The 17,773-nt window shown below is 38.7% G+C and overlaps 1 protein-coding gene across 1 annotated transcript; it reads right to left on the bottom strand.

Annotated features, from left to right (window-relative positions):
- Window positions 1-1,572: 1,572 nt before the first annotated feature.
- On the bottom strand, window positions 1,573-16,525 carry LOC118843960 (L-threonine 3-dehydrogenase, mitochondrial-like). Its single transcript, XM_036751761.1, has 9 exons — window positions 16,338-16,525; window positions 13,582-13,782; window positions 10,907-10,949; window positions 8,849-8,919; window positions 6,547-6,696; window positions 6,264-6,436; window positions 5,265-5,355; window positions 3,457-3,726; window positions 1,573-2,099 (listed from the first exon to the last, which is right to left on the bottom strand). The coding sequence occupies exons 2-9, from the start codon at window positions 13,760-13,762 to the stop codon at window positions 1,960-1,962; spliced, it is 1,119 nt and encodes a 372-aa protein (XP_036607656.1). The 5' UTR covers window positions 13,763-13,782; window positions 16,338-16,525; the 3' UTR covers window positions 1,573-1,959.
- Window positions 16,526-17,773: the final 1,248 nt, after the last annotated feature.

Here is a 17,773-nt window from a genome sequence, read left to right as displayed (position 1 = left end):
TGATCAATAAATTTAATCTATTCTTATTATTCTGTCACAAAATTATTGTAAAGCTTTTAAACGGCTGACCTGAATTGGTGCATTATTTGCAAGTCTTTTAAACTAATAGTATTTGATGTTTCTAATCCAAAACAAAAAACTGTTTCCCTACTTTTAGATCTTTACTTGAAAACATCAATGAAACAAATAATCCCATATATTAAATAGTGACACTCTAATTTCCTATAAATCAGAACTACTTCTCTCAAAGATGATGAAAACAATACATAGATATCTATGGATTTCAGTCCATTTATTTGAATGTGAAAAAACACATCTGAATGTCAAAATAATTGGTTTTCAGTTTTCTTTTAATTCCTATGTATTTTATTTTAGGCATTTCAAACCATGATTCTGACAAGGGGATGATAAGATTCTCCAGACTGACTGCTATAGAGGTCCATGACACACACAAATGTTAATGTTTAATGTTACAAGTTGAAAAGTTTTTGTATAAAAAAAGCCAATGCAACAAAGATTAGGAGGGAAGCAGAAAATTTGGGAGAAAATCTTTACAACCAGTGTCTGATAAAGGCCTCATCTCTAAAATATACAGGGAACTGAGCCAAATATATAGGAATACAAGTCATTCCCCAATTGAGAAATGGTCAAAGGATATGAACAGGCAGTTTTCAGAGGAAGAAATTAAAGATATCTATAGGCATATGAAAAAATTCTCTAAATCACTACTCATTAGAGAAATGCAAATCAAAACAACTCTTAGGTACCACATCTCTCCTGTCAGATTGGCTAAAATGACAAAACAGGAAAATGATAAATGCTGGAGAGGATGTGGGAAAACTGGAACACTGTTACATTACTGGTGGAGTTGTAAACTGATCCAGTCATTCTGGAGAGCAATTTGGAACTATGCCCAAAAGGCTATAAAAACATTCATACCCTTTGACCCAGCAATACCACTTCTAGGGCTGTATACCAAAGAGATCACACAAGTAGGAAAAGGACCCATGTGTACAAAACTATTCATAGAGGCTCTTTTTGTAGTAGCAAAGAATTGGAAATCAAGGGGATGCCCATCCATTTGGGAATGGCCGAACAAGTTGTGGTATATGAATGTAATGGAATACTATTGTGCCATAAGAAATGGGGAAGACATGGACTTTATTGCTGAGTGAGCGGAGCAGAACTAGGAGAACATTATACATAACCGCAGATACATTGATTCTGTGATGATTAACCTTGATGGACCTCACTCTTCTCAGCAATACAAGGTTCAAAGACAACCCCAAGGGACTTATGAGGGAGAGAGCTATCTACATCCAGAGAAAGAACTATGGAGATGGAATGCAGATTGAGGCAAACTGTTTGGTCTCCTTTTTTTCTCTTTTGTTTTTGTTTTCTTTTTTGGTTTTGTGTCTTCTTTCTCATGTTTCATTCCATTAGTCATAATTCTCCTTTTCAACTTGACTTTTATGTAAATAAGTTCAATGCAAAGTTATATGTAGAAGATATATCAGATTCCATGCCATCTTGGGGAGGGACGGGGAGAAGAAAATCTGGAACTCAAAATCATGTGGAACTGGGTGTTGTAAATTAAGAATAAAAAAATCTTGATTAAAAAAAATACACCTCAGTTCCCAATGATAGACTCACATTTAACTGTAAAGTCTTTAGTCTTTCATTAAAAAATATTTCTGACTAAAAAAATTCCTTCAAAGTCCTAATAATACTTTACTAATACTAATAAAGAATAAAATCAGAAAAAAAGAACATTTTAAAAGTACTGTGCAGTTGGTTTGAGAAGTCTCCCACCAAGTATGTGAGCTATTGTTAAACCCAAGAGCCAACTACCATCCTTTAGTCAAAATAATGCACAAGCTACAAGGTTTATAACATGGTAAACTAATTTCAGAATCTCTCTTTCATATTCCCTGGGGACTCAGTAACCATTACTTCTGGTTAATTGGCATGAACAGCTCTGGACTCAGCGGTGTAGAAATTGAACATAGTTGTCACCAGTTCAGGAAGATCGTAGTAGTGTTTCCATCCCCAATCCTTCCGTGCATTGCTATCATCAAAATTCATTGGCCAAGTATCAGCTACAAAGAAAAAAAAAATACAAAAGACCAGCATAACATGTGCATGAGGCATTCACATTTAAGTGTTGTAGAAGCTTATTAGTAAAATAGAATGCTGCTGTCAGCCAGAATTCCTTCTTTCATAGGAACCTGAAGACCAAGCAATCCAATCTTAGTAAGTAGTGATGCACCCTTTTGCTTGAAGACCTCCAGTGATGGGAAACACTAAGCCACAGAAGGCAGCCTGTTCTATATTTGAATGACTCTAATTGAATATCTTCTTATAATAAACTAAAATTTGCCTTTATATCTCCCACCCATTGCTTCCAGGTCTGCCTTCTGGGGCCAAGCATTAAGTCTATTTCTCCTTCCACATGAACCCTTCTTGATGGTAGTGCTCCCTCAACCTTCTTTTCTCCAGGATAAATGTTCTTATGTTCCTTCAAGTAAGGTTAAGATGACATGAGTTTGGTGCCCCTAACCATCCTCAGTGCTCTCTTCTGGATGCTCCCCAGCTTGTCCATATGGTCCTTCCTAAAATGTATCATCTAGAATTGAACACAATTATCTAGGTGTGGTCTAACCAGAGTGTAATAAAGCAGAACTATTACTTTCCTGTACTGGACACAATTCTTCTCTTAATATAGTCTAAGATCTTGTAGATGTCTTATCAAAAAGCTGACTTATCTTGACTTTGTAGACTAAAACCCCTAGAACTTTTCCAAACCAACCACTGTCTAGCTATAACCTCCTATCATGTAGCTGGGAAGTTGATTAATGTGTAAAATGTATATGTGCATGTGTGCATGCATGTGCGTGTGTGTGTGTGTGTGTGGTGTTGGATTTCCTCTTATTACCTTCATCCTAATGTTCTAGCTTAACATTGTATTTGGATTATGGGCTCTGCCATCCAATGTTAGCTATTCCTCCTAACTCTGCTTAGAATGGCAACGCAAAACATGAAACATATTTTTATTTGTTTTACGTACAATTTAATTTAAAAAATAACCAGCCCTTAAAAAAGCAGTAAAATATAAACCGATTGTTTGAAATAGCACTACAGGGAATATATAATTCTAGCCTCAATTTTTTTTTCATCATTTGGCCTACCTTATGTTATAAAAAAACTTTAGGGGGATATACCACAGCTCTTGTCTCTGACAGGTTCTACTACAAAGCTGATTATCTTCTTCCATCAGCACCTCTGGGGGCTAGCAACAATGATCTTGAGAGGAAGAACACCGATTTCTACGGCTCTCCACTAACTTAACCTTATCTGTACCACCTAAAGCCATCTACATGTGATACATGGGCAGACAAGTGCTAAAAGTAGAAGCTTGGTTTTGATTATTTTAGGTAGTTATAGCAGCGTACTCACCTATGGCCTGGCGAACTGTGTCTATATCGTATGTGATCTCGAATTCAGGTACATGCTTGACAATTTCCTGTGCCAGTTCTTCAGGGGTAAAACTCATGGCACTGATGTTGTAAGTTCTCTTGGGGAGAGAATCTGCAGAAGCTTCCATGATTTCCAGTGTAGCTCTAAGGCAATCATCAATGTACATCATGGGAAGCCGAGTGTCTGGTTTCAGGTAACACTGAAACCTGCCACTTCTTATAGCATCATGGAAAATCCGAACTGCATAATCTAAGAAAGAGTCATATTAGTTGATTTTTGTTTTAGGAGATAATGGGGACTTTACATTCCAAAAAAGTTCATACTATTATTTAAGTATGAAAATTAAAACCTACTTTAAATCATTCACATAACAACTTTATGGAGTATACCACCAGCATTCCTGAAATGGAGTCTGATCATACCCATTATTTAATAGTTAAATTGCGTACATAAAAACAAAACTCTTTTCATAAATGCAAAGTCAACTGTAATGCGGTATGTCTATATTAATAAGCATAATAATGGGATACATTCAAAGAATAATAGAGATCTAACAATGTCTTTCACACCATCACTAGGGTTCCATATGTTTGTAACAAGTGTGGCTAACTTGAGATATTATGGGCAGAATTTGCAATGCACTACAGTTCCTAACAGGCTTATGCTAGATGGGTTCCAGAGCCTCATGTCAAGTACTTTTCCTAGGGGATGACAGATTTAGGGAAAAAAAAAAAGGAAGATGCACTCTGATGAAAATTATTTGGTACTGCTTGAAAAATAATGTAGATCGGTAGACTAGACTAAAAAAAAGAGGACCTAGAATCCAACAAGCCCATACTGAGAGTTCAATAAACCCAAGAACAAGCAAGAACTGCTATTTTTTTTAAAAGGCGGAAAATAGGGGCAGCTAGGTGGCTAGTAGAGCACTGACCCTGAGGTCAGGAGGACCTGAGTTCAAATACGACCTTAGACACTTGACACACTTACTAGCTGCGTGACCTTGGGCAAGTCATTTAACCCCAATTGCCCTGCCTTCCCCACCCCCTCAAAAAAAAGGGGCAGAAAATAGGTTTAGACTAACATTTTATATTATAAACCACAATAAATCCCAAAAGAAATAATGGTCATAACCAGTTCATACCCATCCAGTTGCACCACAGATGATAATGAGAAGTATATTAATATAATAACAAGATTTGTTAATATAATACATTACTGGGGAAACTTGTCAACATTTTTGTATCAGCTAGTAAGTAGCTCAACAAACTTTATGACTATAATGGTATATGACTGCACTATACAGAATACAACAGAAAGAATTCTGAGAAATGAGACTTGAATGAACTTACACAAAGCAAAAAATCCAAGGAATATACAGAATGACAGCTGTAATGTAAGTAAAGTCAACATTAAATGACAATAAAACTCAGGCCAGATACAAAGGCTAATGTTGGCTCACAATTCCTTCCTACTAAGGTACAGTAAACTACAAAAGAGCAAAGTTATATGCACTGTCAAAAATCCTATCATAATCATATTAGACTGTTTTGCTTAACTGTTTTTTAATTGAAAGGAACTCAAAGTGAAGCAGGATATTGTTTACTGGGAAGTACTATTACATGAAAACAAAATATTATCAATATAAAATAAAATGCATACTACCTTATAGAGATGACAGTCTTACTTTCCCAAGAAAGCTCTGATCCCAAGGTGACTTTAATTCTTTAAGTGAAAGCTTTTTTTTTTTAATCTGTTTTGGACACTAAGAAACAGAGGCAAACACCTACCAGTTGTTCCTCCGCCAGGCTGGGAGTCAGCGGAAATGATTCCAGGATACCTCAGGCACCGGAAGTCTAAGCCATACCGATAATGATAATACTAAAAAAGAAGCATAAGAATTTTAGAAACTAAAATCTTTCAGAGAAATATGACAAAGAAATAGCTTACTTTCCCCAAGATGGTATAAGATTCTATACTATCATCTTAAAAATGTTCTAAGTATAACAGTTCAGTTTCATATACAATCTTCCTTTTCTGTTGTTCTTTATACATTGAAATATTGGGTGGAATTCCCAATAAAGAAAAAAATGTATGTGAGAGCAGTTAGAATTCTCTAAAGACTTAAGTTTTTTCTAATGACAAACACTGAGGTTAAAGTAGTCGACCCTTACATTTTCTTGCATCGCAAAGAATTATAATTTCTATGGGAAATAAAATAGCACAAGATAGTCTTTCTGTGAGCACCCCAAAAAAGGAAGAAAAAAGTTTTATGGTAGGAATCTGCAACCTTTTATGAGGAAGGACTAGCACTATTTTCCTGAAGTCTCACAATTTATTACCGTGAGCTGAAGGAATGCTGAAGAGGAAAGACTGCAAACATGAGATGTGTCAAGAGTTATTTCAGAATCTGAGTTTCTAGAGAGACCCAATCGAGGTCATTTTAGCTATCTAGGGCTCAGTTTCTTCATATATAAAATGAGGATACTGGGGACTAAATGACCTCTCAGATCATCTACCTCTAAAATTCTGATACTATATATGATATCAGATGTACTCTAAAGAAAACTATTTGATACTTCTTGAAAAATAATAAAACAGATTTGTGGAACAGAATAGAGAAGGAGACTTAGAATCCAAGAGGTCTAACATTTAAGTCTACACAAAAATTTAGCTAATGTTAATATTTTCTTGTTATCTTCCCTAAATATGAATCATTAGCTATGCAAAACACTTCAATACTTCAAGTGTTCTACCCCTAGAATGTTTTTGTGTCAGGCAATGCTTACTTCTCCTATGAGCTCTGCATGAACCTTGGACACTCCATAGATGGTTCTAGGTCTCTGAACACAGAGATCAGGGGTTGGGTTCCGAGGGGAACAAGGTCCAAAAGCACCAATAGTGCTAGGCACAAAGAGTCGCAGACTGTGTTCTGTTGCAATGTCCAGAATGTTATGCAAACCTGAAAAACAAAACAAAACAATATTTATCAGGATCTAAAGAAATCTCATCCAATCAAACGAACTAGAAAAAATGGTCAAATCATATTGGACAAAACCCAAGCTAGCTTACCAGTAATATTTACATTTCTTGCCAATGGTACATTCGCTTCTCCAACGGCACTTAGCAGGGCACTATAGTGAATGAGCCATGTGATTCGATTGTTAACCACTATTTCCCGAAGGTTCTTATAATCCAAGATATCAGAATAAATAAATGGCCCTACAACGGAGGGAGAAATTAGAATATCACGGACTGAATCACAAATATAAAAAAGACCCAAGCATACACCTTGCCTTTTTCTGCCTTTCATTTTTATTGGGAACCCTCTCACACCCTACAAGTTTCCACGGCTAGTTACTTGTCAGTTATGTATTAACTCGTAACGGTAACCAGAGGTAGTTGATTAAAACAGTTATCAAGCAGCTCACTGTTAACAATGTGGGATGTTTGTAGCAGTGATTTTCTTTCTCAGGTTGGGGGAGGGAGAGGAAGGGAGAGAAGGTAGATTTTTGTTGATTGAAAAAAAGTTTTAATTCAGTTGAGCTTCCTCAGTTGTCTTTCTCTGCTTCTTCCAAACTTCTCAGCAGCAGCATTCATTTTCTTTTCTTTTTTTCCCCCCCACAGGAAGAGGTATCCTTACTCCCTAAATGCTAGCTGTGATTTGATCCCATTCCCTCCAACCTTTTATAGGACCTTGCTCCAACAATCATTGCTTCTTCCTCATTCATATTCAGTCTCTACTCCACTGGCTCCTTCCCATCTGCCTGCTAACATGCTTAGGTCTCCCCAAACCTAAGAAAACCCCAACAAACCTCTTTCACGTTAACTTCTATCCCATTCAGCTACACTCCCATCTTTTACTTCCCTTTCGCTGATAAACTTCTTGAAAAACTGGTCTGCATCAGTTTCCTTCACCATTCATTCACTTAAACCCTTGAAATGTGGCTTTTCTCCTCACCATTTAACTGAAGTTCCAAATGACTTTAAAACAAATAAATGGGCTTTCTTTTAGTGTTTTCCTTGACCTCTTTGTAGAATCTAAAATGGCTGGCTCCCTCCTCCCCCTTTTCTGGATAGTCTTTCTTCTCTGATTTCCTTTTTGCTGGATCTACTTTCTGTTTCCTTCACTTAATGACTGAATAGTCAGTCCCTAAGGTCTCCCCAACCACTAAAGACAGTACTTTTCAAAGTGTTGGTTTTCATCTCTCTTTTCTTATTTATATTCTTTCCCTAGACAATCTCATTCACTCCCAAGTGATTTCAACCACTACTGTTATGCATATGAATCCCAAACTTCTCATCACTAGCCTAGACTGCTCTTTCCAGCTCCAAAATCACACTTTGACTGTCTACATAGTGCCTCATTCAGAGGTCCCAAACTCGCCTCAAAAAGCTGAGCTTTTCTACCCCTGAAATACGGTCTGTGTGCATCCCCTCCTCTCTATGCCACTATTCTACTAAAGGGTGCCATTACTGCCTGGACTTCTGCAACAGACTCCTAATGCATCCTCCCACTTCCACATCATCCCTTCATTTTTATTTCCCTACTATTTCACACAGCACTTTATCTGCAATACTCAATATGTAGTAGTTAATAAAGTGTTTAAATAAATAATTGAATTTAATTAAAAAGAAAAAAATTGGAAATATATTTCAAGTATCTCAGTCCAAAGGCCTACTTCAAATGCTGAAACTCTTAGGAAAAAAAATACATGGTAGGAGAAGACTGTATACTTGAATATAGAAATACATATCTGGAGTGAACAGTCTCTTATAATATACAGGTACTTGGTTCATGAAGTGTTAAATCTTTATTTTCACAGAATAAGTTTTATGTTGCCGTTTAGGAACCATCCGGTCTAGAAACAAGGAGATTAATTCCCCTGAACTTTATATTTGTTCTGCCATTACTTCATAATAGAAACAACTACCTTTTTTGCCTTTATTTTTACTAACTCAGATCCTTCAAAGATAATTTTAATATAATCAATTGGAGGAATCAAAGAGCATAAAATCCACCAGACTTTAATCCTAAAAACTTTACCATGACCAAACATCAGCCAAATTAAAAAAAAAAAACTGTCCTGTTCTTGAAGAAGCAACAGTACTAGTAATAGGATTTCATAGAACATGACAAAAAATTGCGTCAAATTCCCCAGACCCCTTCATTCTTAAAACTAAGTTTAAGGTTACCCAAAGTTATTATAGTATTACTATATATTACGTACAGTACCATATGGTATATACTATATATAATACTATATATTACAAAGTTCTATATGGTGTTTAACCACACTGAAAACATGAGACAGTTTTCAAACAGCTCCTTTTTTCCTCCACCCCTCCAAAACAGTCTTGCCAAGTCTCTTACCACTGTAGAAAACATGATCAGAAGGTTTCCTAATGTCAGACAAGATCACATTGTCCTTTCCAAACCGCTTCCTGGAAGGAAAACCAATTAGTCAGCACTGTGAGCATTGCAATTCATCTGCCGCTCACTAGCAAACTCTAACTCCCTATTATTCTGTCTTCTGCACAACTTAATCACTGGCTACCTAGAAAGAACAAACGAATCCTCTTTCGTTCTCTCCATCTTCATCCTCTTGACCCTGTCCATTCATGTCCCACTCTAATCCTATACACTCTTCCACTGTGCCTCTGGACTTCCCTGAACAAATTTCCCATTATTTTAGACCTCTTCCTCTCAGACTCTACTGTACTCACTGAGACCTGGCTTCCCACAGACAACTCTACCGGCCACAGTCCTGGCCATGCCCTCCAGCATTGCCTATCCCCTCATCCACATGCCCTGACCTGGAGAAGGAGTTGAAATACTCTTCTTTCCCCCAATGCTATTTCCACCCTTCCCTTTTGTCATGATCATTCAACAACCTCCCTTTTGATGTTCCTTCTGTACAAATGATGATCACAGGGGCTGTTACATACCAGCACAGTGGTCATTCTCTCTCCTTTTTCAAGAAGTTCAGCACTTGACTCATTGTCTCTCTCTTCTCCACAACTCTTTATATTGGAGGATTTCAATTTTCATGAAAATGCTCTTTTAAATTCCCCAACCTCCCAATTCCTCAATTTACTAAGCTACCTGGGGCAGCTAGGTAGGACAGTGGATAGAATACTAGGTCTGGAGTCAGAAAGATCTCAGTTAAAGACCTGGCCTCAGATACTTCCTAGCTGCGTGACCCTGGGCAAGTCATTTAACCCTGCTTTTCTCAGTTTCCTCATCTGTAAAATAAGCTGGAGAAGGAATTGCCAAAGCACTCCAGTATCTTTGCCAAAAAAAACCCCAGATGGGGTTACAAAGAGTCAGACATGATTGAAATGACTGAACAAAAACTATAACCTGGCCCACCATCTATCTTTCCAGCTTCACTGGACAGTACTCCTCTCTCTGTGCTCCCTTTGCCAACATTCCAACTACACTCACTATCCATTTGGCCTATCCATCACAGAATTCTCGCCTTCCTTCAAGACACAAGTCAAACATCACCCCTATTACACCAAGTCTTTCCTGATCCCGATTACTAAAACACCCTCTCTCACTATCTACCTTTTAGCCACCTTGTAATGGTTGTTATTTATTCTATATATTGTACATATTATATTCCCAACAGAACGCAAGATTCTTGAGAATGGGGATTTTTTTTATTCACTTAAGGAATGCTTGTTGTTTGATTACCTAATATGCTTTCCTTTAAGACTTGCAAAAGCACTTTACATATATCTCATTTAATCCAGATAAAAATTCTGAGGAAGATTCAATTATTATCCATTTTATCCCTGTTTTTGGATTTCATCCAAAATGTTCCATTCCCACTGTGATGAATAAAATCCCCAAGAGACAGCATTTCTAGATAATTAGTAACCAAGCTGTTAATTAGGCGAACCTGTAATCAGTAAATTGATGATCAATTTCTTTCAGTAACCAGACACGGGGTGCTGAATCACCTTATCAGGTGTGTGCCTTCTGACAGAGAACTCCCTAGGGGAGGAAGGGATCCAAGGATAGGGAATTCCTCCCCTAGGCAGAGGCTCACCCAGACTGGATTCTGCTCATAGGCTAAACAGAAATTAAGTTTCTCCTTGGGTGAGGTCCCTGGGGCTAGGGGTAATCTTATCACTCAGTCTTTCAGAAACTGGGTGATCATAGAGGTGCTGGGTATTCATTGAAACAGGAAGAAAAGGGTGGATCCCAAACAATCTATTTCCTCATCTTTTTCATTGTTCCTCCTCTTCTTCCTTTACTCCATTTCTACATTTTCTTCAATCAAGTGTCTACACTTTCCTTGTCTTTATTCCAGTTTAGATAGAAGCAATCCAAAGTAACAATATCCAGCAGTTTATCTAGGACAATAGACAAGAGAAAAAAAAATGTTTACCTAGCCTGAATTAATTTCTTAGATTTCTTTACCTCAAAAGTTTAGCAAGTCCGACTCCAAGTTGTCCAAGACCTCCTGAAATGAAGGAGGAAGAGTTGAAAATTAAATTCAAATTCAATCAAGTTTTAATTGCCTTTGTGTGAAATATCTACATTGAGAATGTTTTGCTCATGTTAATATATTAAAAGTAATAACCACAGACTATGTCAAACCAGGATAAATGTGAACCACATAGGTAAGCTTAGGGAACTAGTCTAAATTCTGAAACAATCTCCCTTCATGGAGTGGGAAAGCAGGGAGATATGGAGAAAACTCAACAATCTCCTAGAATCTCATGCACACACAAAGTGACTTCATTGTTTTAAACCGCTATGAATTTCCAGAACATTATCCAATGTACATTCAAATGTAAGTTTAAGAAAACTCCCTACCACCATGGGAAAGACGCTGGGATAGTGAAATGCAGGGAGTAAAGAGAACTAGGTTGGAGTCCTGTGTCCAATAGTTATTATTAGATCACAGGCCAGGAGGTCAGTTCTCTCCTCTATAAAATAAAAACGCTACTACTTTTACTATCTCGATACTAGGCTTGTTGGGAGGAAAGCACTTTCGTAGGGTGGAAGAAATGGAAAGAGAGAAAGAATAAAACTGAATGTTTGAAGGAAGAATTAACAGGTGATTAAATGGACTGAGAGTTTAAAAGATCAAGTCCAAGATACCCTCCGCCACAGTCAAATGGAAGAACAGAACAATAGGAATATCAATGCCAGATAAAAGGAAGTTGGCCAGAGGGAAAGTATTTTGGCAGGGGAAGATGGTAAGTTTGATTTTTGAGACACTGACTTTGAATCGACAATGGGACATCCAAGTTGAGATTTCTTATGAACGTTTGGAAATATGACATTGCAACATAGGCTGTATCTTAGAAACACATTTATATTTTTCTGTTTTAAAAGAGCATTTAGCTGAGTTAGAAGATATAGGTTCTAATGCCAGCTCAGTCACTGTTAACTGCCGCATAAACCTAGGCAAGTCACTTCATCTTACTTGGCCCCATATGCCTCAGTTGCAAAATGAGGGAGTTATGTTAGATGACTAAGGTTCTTCCCAGTTATAAATTGGTAGCCAAAGTTACCAACTTTATCTATAAAGTAGATACAGTATATGGAAATGCAAAAGAACAAGGACCAAATCTTCAGGTGATGCATTCAGTTAAGGAGCAGGGGAGAAAAAGTAAAAGAAATAGGAAAAGTCAGAAAGTAGAAAATCAATCAACAAGCACTTATGAAATGCTTAGTGTCATAAATATAGAGCAGCTAGGTGGTGCAGTGCACACAGTGCCGGGTTGGGGGGGTCAGGACGACTCATCTTTCTGAGTTCAAATCCAGCTTCAGACACTCACTAGCTGTGTGACCCTGAGCAAGTCACCTAACCCTGTTTGCCTCAGTTTCCTCATCTGTAAAATGAGCTGGAGAAGGAAATGGCAAACCATTCCAGTATCTTTGCCAAGAAAACCCCAAATGTGGTCACGAAGAGTCAGACATGACTGAAATGACTCAACAACAACCATAAATGCCAAAGAAGGAAAAAATTTCGAGGAGGAGCTCAGGAAGAATATCACGTCCATCTTCATGGAGGCAAGATGGATCTTATATAAAGACTGTGGGAGGTGGTGAAGTAGTCTGGGGTGATGGGAGGAGGGGTCCAGGGATGATCTCGAGGAGGAAATCTGAGAGGATCTAGATGGGACTGGGATGACTAGACTCTAGGAACCAAGACAATGGGATTAAGGGTAGGGGAAGTAGCTGAAGGCTACCTGGAGACAACAGACTCCTTAGGGCTAGGCTAGGTTAAGGGTAAAGAGATTTGGGTTTAGCTATAATGGGAAGACTTATGGCCTCAGGCAAACGCCAGATCAAGTGGGAAGATTCAAGGAGGGTTCAAGGGGGTTCTCAGGGCCTATACTCCAACCCTCTGAGAGAAATGCAATTCCCCTTGGCTTCTGGATCCTGTCTATCTCCACCAATCTCATCATTCAACAAACTGCTCTCTCCAAAGCTACAAATGTCATTTCTAATGGCTGTTTCTGAGTCTTCATCCTTCTTGACCTCTATGCATGCAGCCTTTGATTCTGTTCACCCTCTTCTCTTGGATACTCTCTCTTCCCCGGGAGACACTGCTGCTCTCTCAAGGCTCTCTCCTACCTATCTGACCATTCCTTCTCAGTCTTTTATTGGATCATTAATTATCCCTATCACTCCCCCAAGAGTCTGCCCAGGGGCCCTTTTATCTTTACTCTACTTTTCTCACCAGCTTACTTATCACCTCTGTGAAAAGGATTACCACACCTATTTATCCAGCCCCAGGGTCCCTTCCATAACAGCAACATCGATTGCCAATTAGAAATTTCAAGCTGAATGTCCTGCAGGCATTTCATACTCAAAATATCCAAAACAAAAGGAGTTTGTCATTTTCTTTCACCAGCCCATTTTAAAGATGAAGAACTGAGGCAAACAGTGTTAAGTGACTTTCCCAGGGTTACACAGGAAGATGAGTCTTCCTGACTTCAGGCTGAGTCTCTATCCACTGCACCACCTAGCAGTCCACATGGAAAATGTGAGGGAAGTTTAAACAAACAAACAAACAAATAAATAGTAATGCATAAATGTCTGAAAATAAGAGTGAAACAAAAGGTCTGAAAACCAACCTGTAATTAGTACTCGTGGATGCTCAGTGTCAGAAACTGATGCAGAATGAAAGTTGGCATCAGATGGAACTTGGCGAGCTGAAATACTGAAAAACTTAACAGGAACAATCGGAATCGGACACCTGCAAGCAGATCTTGGTAGTACCTGGCTGAAAACTCGATTCAGCACCTGAAATGGCATTTTTTTTCTTTGAAGTATCCCTGTGATGAGAAGCAGAGTTGATCAGTATCACAGACAGTTTCAATGAATACTTATTTAGCTATTGGCCCAGGCTAATCTGCTCAATCACTGCCCAGAATTTTAAAACTAAGCTATTTAGTGTGTTTAAGAGATTGTAGATTTATGAAATGCCAAATGCTGACCAAAAAAAAAAAGATCGAAGTGCAATAGGGTCACTATAGAAGGAGTGAGGAGCAGACATTAGTTACACATAGGGGATTAAGTAGATCTTTTGGCTTGAAACGTATTTTTCCAAACAGTTCATCCAAACACTTATCTAACTTAACAAATGTTGGATGGTCACAAAAAATCTGTTCACCTACAAGGAATGCTACAGGACCATGCTTTCTCCAACATATTACCTCTAAAATTAACCAAACAGAAGAAGCTTGCTTAAAGCATAAATACGATTTAATGGAAAGATAAGCAGATGGTCTTATGAAAAGATTCATATGTTTATGGAGCATGTGAATATTTTTACTGCTACATCCTAGAAATGGTGCTCTGCACACTACATAGACATTTTCTCATCACTTCCAATAGCTATACTTGAGTACAAAAGTTCAAAATTCCTATTCACTGTATTTGTATGTATAAAACAACTAAACCACTTCATGACTGATCCAATAAGATAAGCTATTTTACTTATCAGTGCTAGCAAAAAATGATCAGCATAGGCATGCTACTGACTAGCTTCAATATCTACCATACTAAGATTTTGGCAGTAGCAAATTACATACAGGAAAGCTTGTTTCATAGATTTCTACATCATTCTTTCCTACTCATAAATGTAATTAACAATAAATATTTTCAACCAAAAACTTATACAGCAATCATAATCCCCATCCTCTATTAGCTTTTTACCAAATAAAGACTGAACTATATAGGGCATTCGGTCTGAATCAATATACAACAATGTGCTAAAAGGGAATTCATACTCCATGGCTTTCATCATAATAGTGATATGACAAAAACAAATGAGGTAAAATCAGATTAGAAAAATCACACTTTCCTGGTGGTAACTTGCTGTATAGAGACAGGGAAACACGCTACTAACTCTGATGTACAAACCAACTTTTTCTCAAAGCTAATTCTAGTTACATACAGCCCATTCTTCCTGTAGCCTTTCCTAAAAAGGGTACATGTAAAAAGTCACATAATTTAATCTGCTTTCTGCTTGCTCTCATCCTTTCAAATCAATAATACTTTATGATTGCTCCATGCGCATTTCAAAAACTTGATATAAAAAAAAACTTCACCATGTCCCAGACTGTTTAAAAAGTTTTTTCTTAATACAGTATATGTCATTCTGTTAGCATTTACCAAGGTCTTACAGATACCAAGCTTCCAAAAGAACATTCAAACGCCAATCAAGATTGATACATACCCCCACCACCACCCCAAATACTGAATTTTCTCTCCTGCAAAATACTACAACAGAAGGAAAGGACAGAGAGTTTGAAATAAGGAACACCTGAGCCTTTCCATTCACATTGCTAAAGATTCCCACGGATGAGTTCCAAATCTCACCTGGAAAATTAGAGAGTAATTCTTCTGATACCAATTGTATCCAGACATAATAGAAATGGTGCTCAAATTCGTAAGTCCTATAAACATCTTTTCTGCCATTAATGCTGTTTTTTATTGTTGCTCAGTCATTTCATTTCAGTCTTGTGGATTCTTCATGACCCCATTGGGAGTTTTCTTGGCAAAGATACTGGAGAGGTTTGCTCTTTCCTTCTCTTGCCAATTTTTAGAGATGAGGAAACTGAGGCAAAAAGGGTTAATTGCCCGGGTCTTCTTGACCGTAGGCCTAGTGTTCTATCCACTGTGCAACCTACGCAGGCTGCCCCAATGCTAATTTACTAGGTGCTTAATAAATTACTTGAATTAATAAACTATGAATAATCTGTTTAAAGAACACCTAGTTTTAATTCTAGCTTGCAAATTTTGAAGCTGGTTTAAATCCAATTAATTTTCATAATTTTCCTGTGTGATAAATGTATTTATTCAAAGCTTGCTGAATACCCAGGAGCTGTCCAGTATGCAAAGGGACCCTAGAAATATTACCTGTCAATCATCAGATGTGACTCCCCACAAAAAAAAAGTTAATTAACAAAGGTGAGACACAGAGGGTCACCTACCTATAACGTCTAGGCCCTTGAGAGTTTTATTTAAAGGTTGGGGGTGGGGTGGGCTTTTTTTCCTTCAAGTGTAAGAACACTCGGGGAACCTAGAGGGGACGTTCTTGGGGAGCCGGAGGGTGCCCAGGTGAGGAGGGTAGAGCCAGAGACACCTCCGCATCGCCAGCTGTCCGTTTCGGAAGCAGCGCGTTCGTGATCCCCTCCACTCTCCCACACCCCAACACCCTGGACCTGCGGACGTAACAGCCCAGAACAGCCCAAAGTGTCCCTCGGGGATGCGCTCTAGAAAATGAAGGCGTTGAAACTTCCCTGGACCACCTTGCCCAAAGGCGCTCAGATTCTCTACCTTTCTCAGACCATCGGCTCAGGTCTCATGAAAACTCAAAACCTACCTTCTCAAAGTCAGTCCCTTTCGACGCCGCAGCCGCTTCCCCCGCCAGATGCTCTAGAATTCGGATTCGCTCGGTCCTCCGAGTTCTCTACGTCGCCTCCTCCCCAGCCAGGAGATCTAGCCAGAGGATTCGGACGTGAGGACCGCTAGCTCCGCGACTGCACAAGAGAAGACAGCGCAGCACAGGACGTGAAGCCAAGGCTGAGAAAAAGAATGGGTCTCCAGCCTGGCTCCTCCTACAGCGCTTTCCTTCGCCTATCCCCTCTCCGAGGTCATTCTCCCTACCACCAATAGTATCTCTCTCCATACCTACCACGGGCGTGACCAGGGTATTTACACCTGCTTGTTGGATCTTAGCATTGTCCTAGCAAAGCCCTTGCTCAGTGTGAGCGGCTGAGGAAAAACTGGTTTTCCAAAGTCGCCTGCTCTGCCCCACCTCATTTCTTAGGACTGAGAGGAACCTTCCGATGTTCTCTAGCCCAGCCTCCCACCTACACAGAAAAGCCTTGAAAGAGGTTCATCCATTCTCTGCTTGGACACTTCCAGTGACAGAGCTCACTGCTTCAAGAGGCAGTCCATTTCCACGGTTGAATTGTCTCGAATTTATCCTGTATTTCTCTTGTTTGTACATAGTTGTTTTCATGTCTCCCCCACTAGACTGTGAGCTCTTTGAAGACAGGAACTGTCTTTTGCCTTTCTTTGCATCTCCAGCCCTTGGCACAGCACCGTGCCTGGCACTTAGTAGGTACTTAATAAATGCTTTCTCACCTGACTAATTCTAATTATTAGAAAGTTCTTTATTTTTCCCGATCTGTTCGTTTGTGAATTCCACTGATTAAATTTGCCTTGGGGGACCAAGCAGAAGAAAAAGTCAAATCCCTCCTCTACATAACAGGTCTTCAGACGGATCACGATCCTGACTTTACTATGTCTTTCCTACTTTAAGCAATTACTGTGTCCTTGGCAGTGTGCTATGTGTTGGAAATACAAAGAAAAGCAAAAACAGTCTCTTCCCTCAGGGAGCTCATGTTCTAATAGGGAAGACTACAAGTAAATAACTATGCACATATAAGATATAGATATATAGCTAGATGTAGATATGGAGTATAGGAAGGAATCTTAGAAGAAAGGTACTAGAATTGAGGAGGACCATAAAAAGACTTAAAGGAAACCAGGAAGCAGAAATAAGAAGGAAGAACATTCCAGGCACGGAGAGCAGCCAGTGAAAATGCCCAGGAGCCACGAGTTTTTTGCTTTGTGCAAGAAATAGCAGAAGCCAGTGTCCCTGGATGGCAAAGTACCTAGAGGAGAGAGTGAGGTGTAAGAAGACTGGAAACGTAGGAAGGGACCAGGTTATGAAGGGCTTTAAAAGCCAAAAAAAATTATATTTGGTTTTGGAGGTAATAGGGAACTTGACTGAAGTTTATTGAAGGGATG

Source organism: Trichosurus vulpecula, chromosome 3, assembly GCF_011100635.1.
Source record: "Trichosurus vulpecula isolate mTriVul1 chromosome 3, mTriVul1.pri, whole genome shotgun sequence".
In the NCBI taxonomy this organism is placed as follows: domain Eukaryota; kingdom Metazoa; phylum Chordata; class Mammalia; order Diprotodontia; family Phalangeridae; genus Trichosurus; species Trichosurus vulpecula.
The sequence above is the reverse complement of the archived record's forward strand: the minus strand, read 5'-3'. Positions and strand labels throughout refer to the sequence as shown.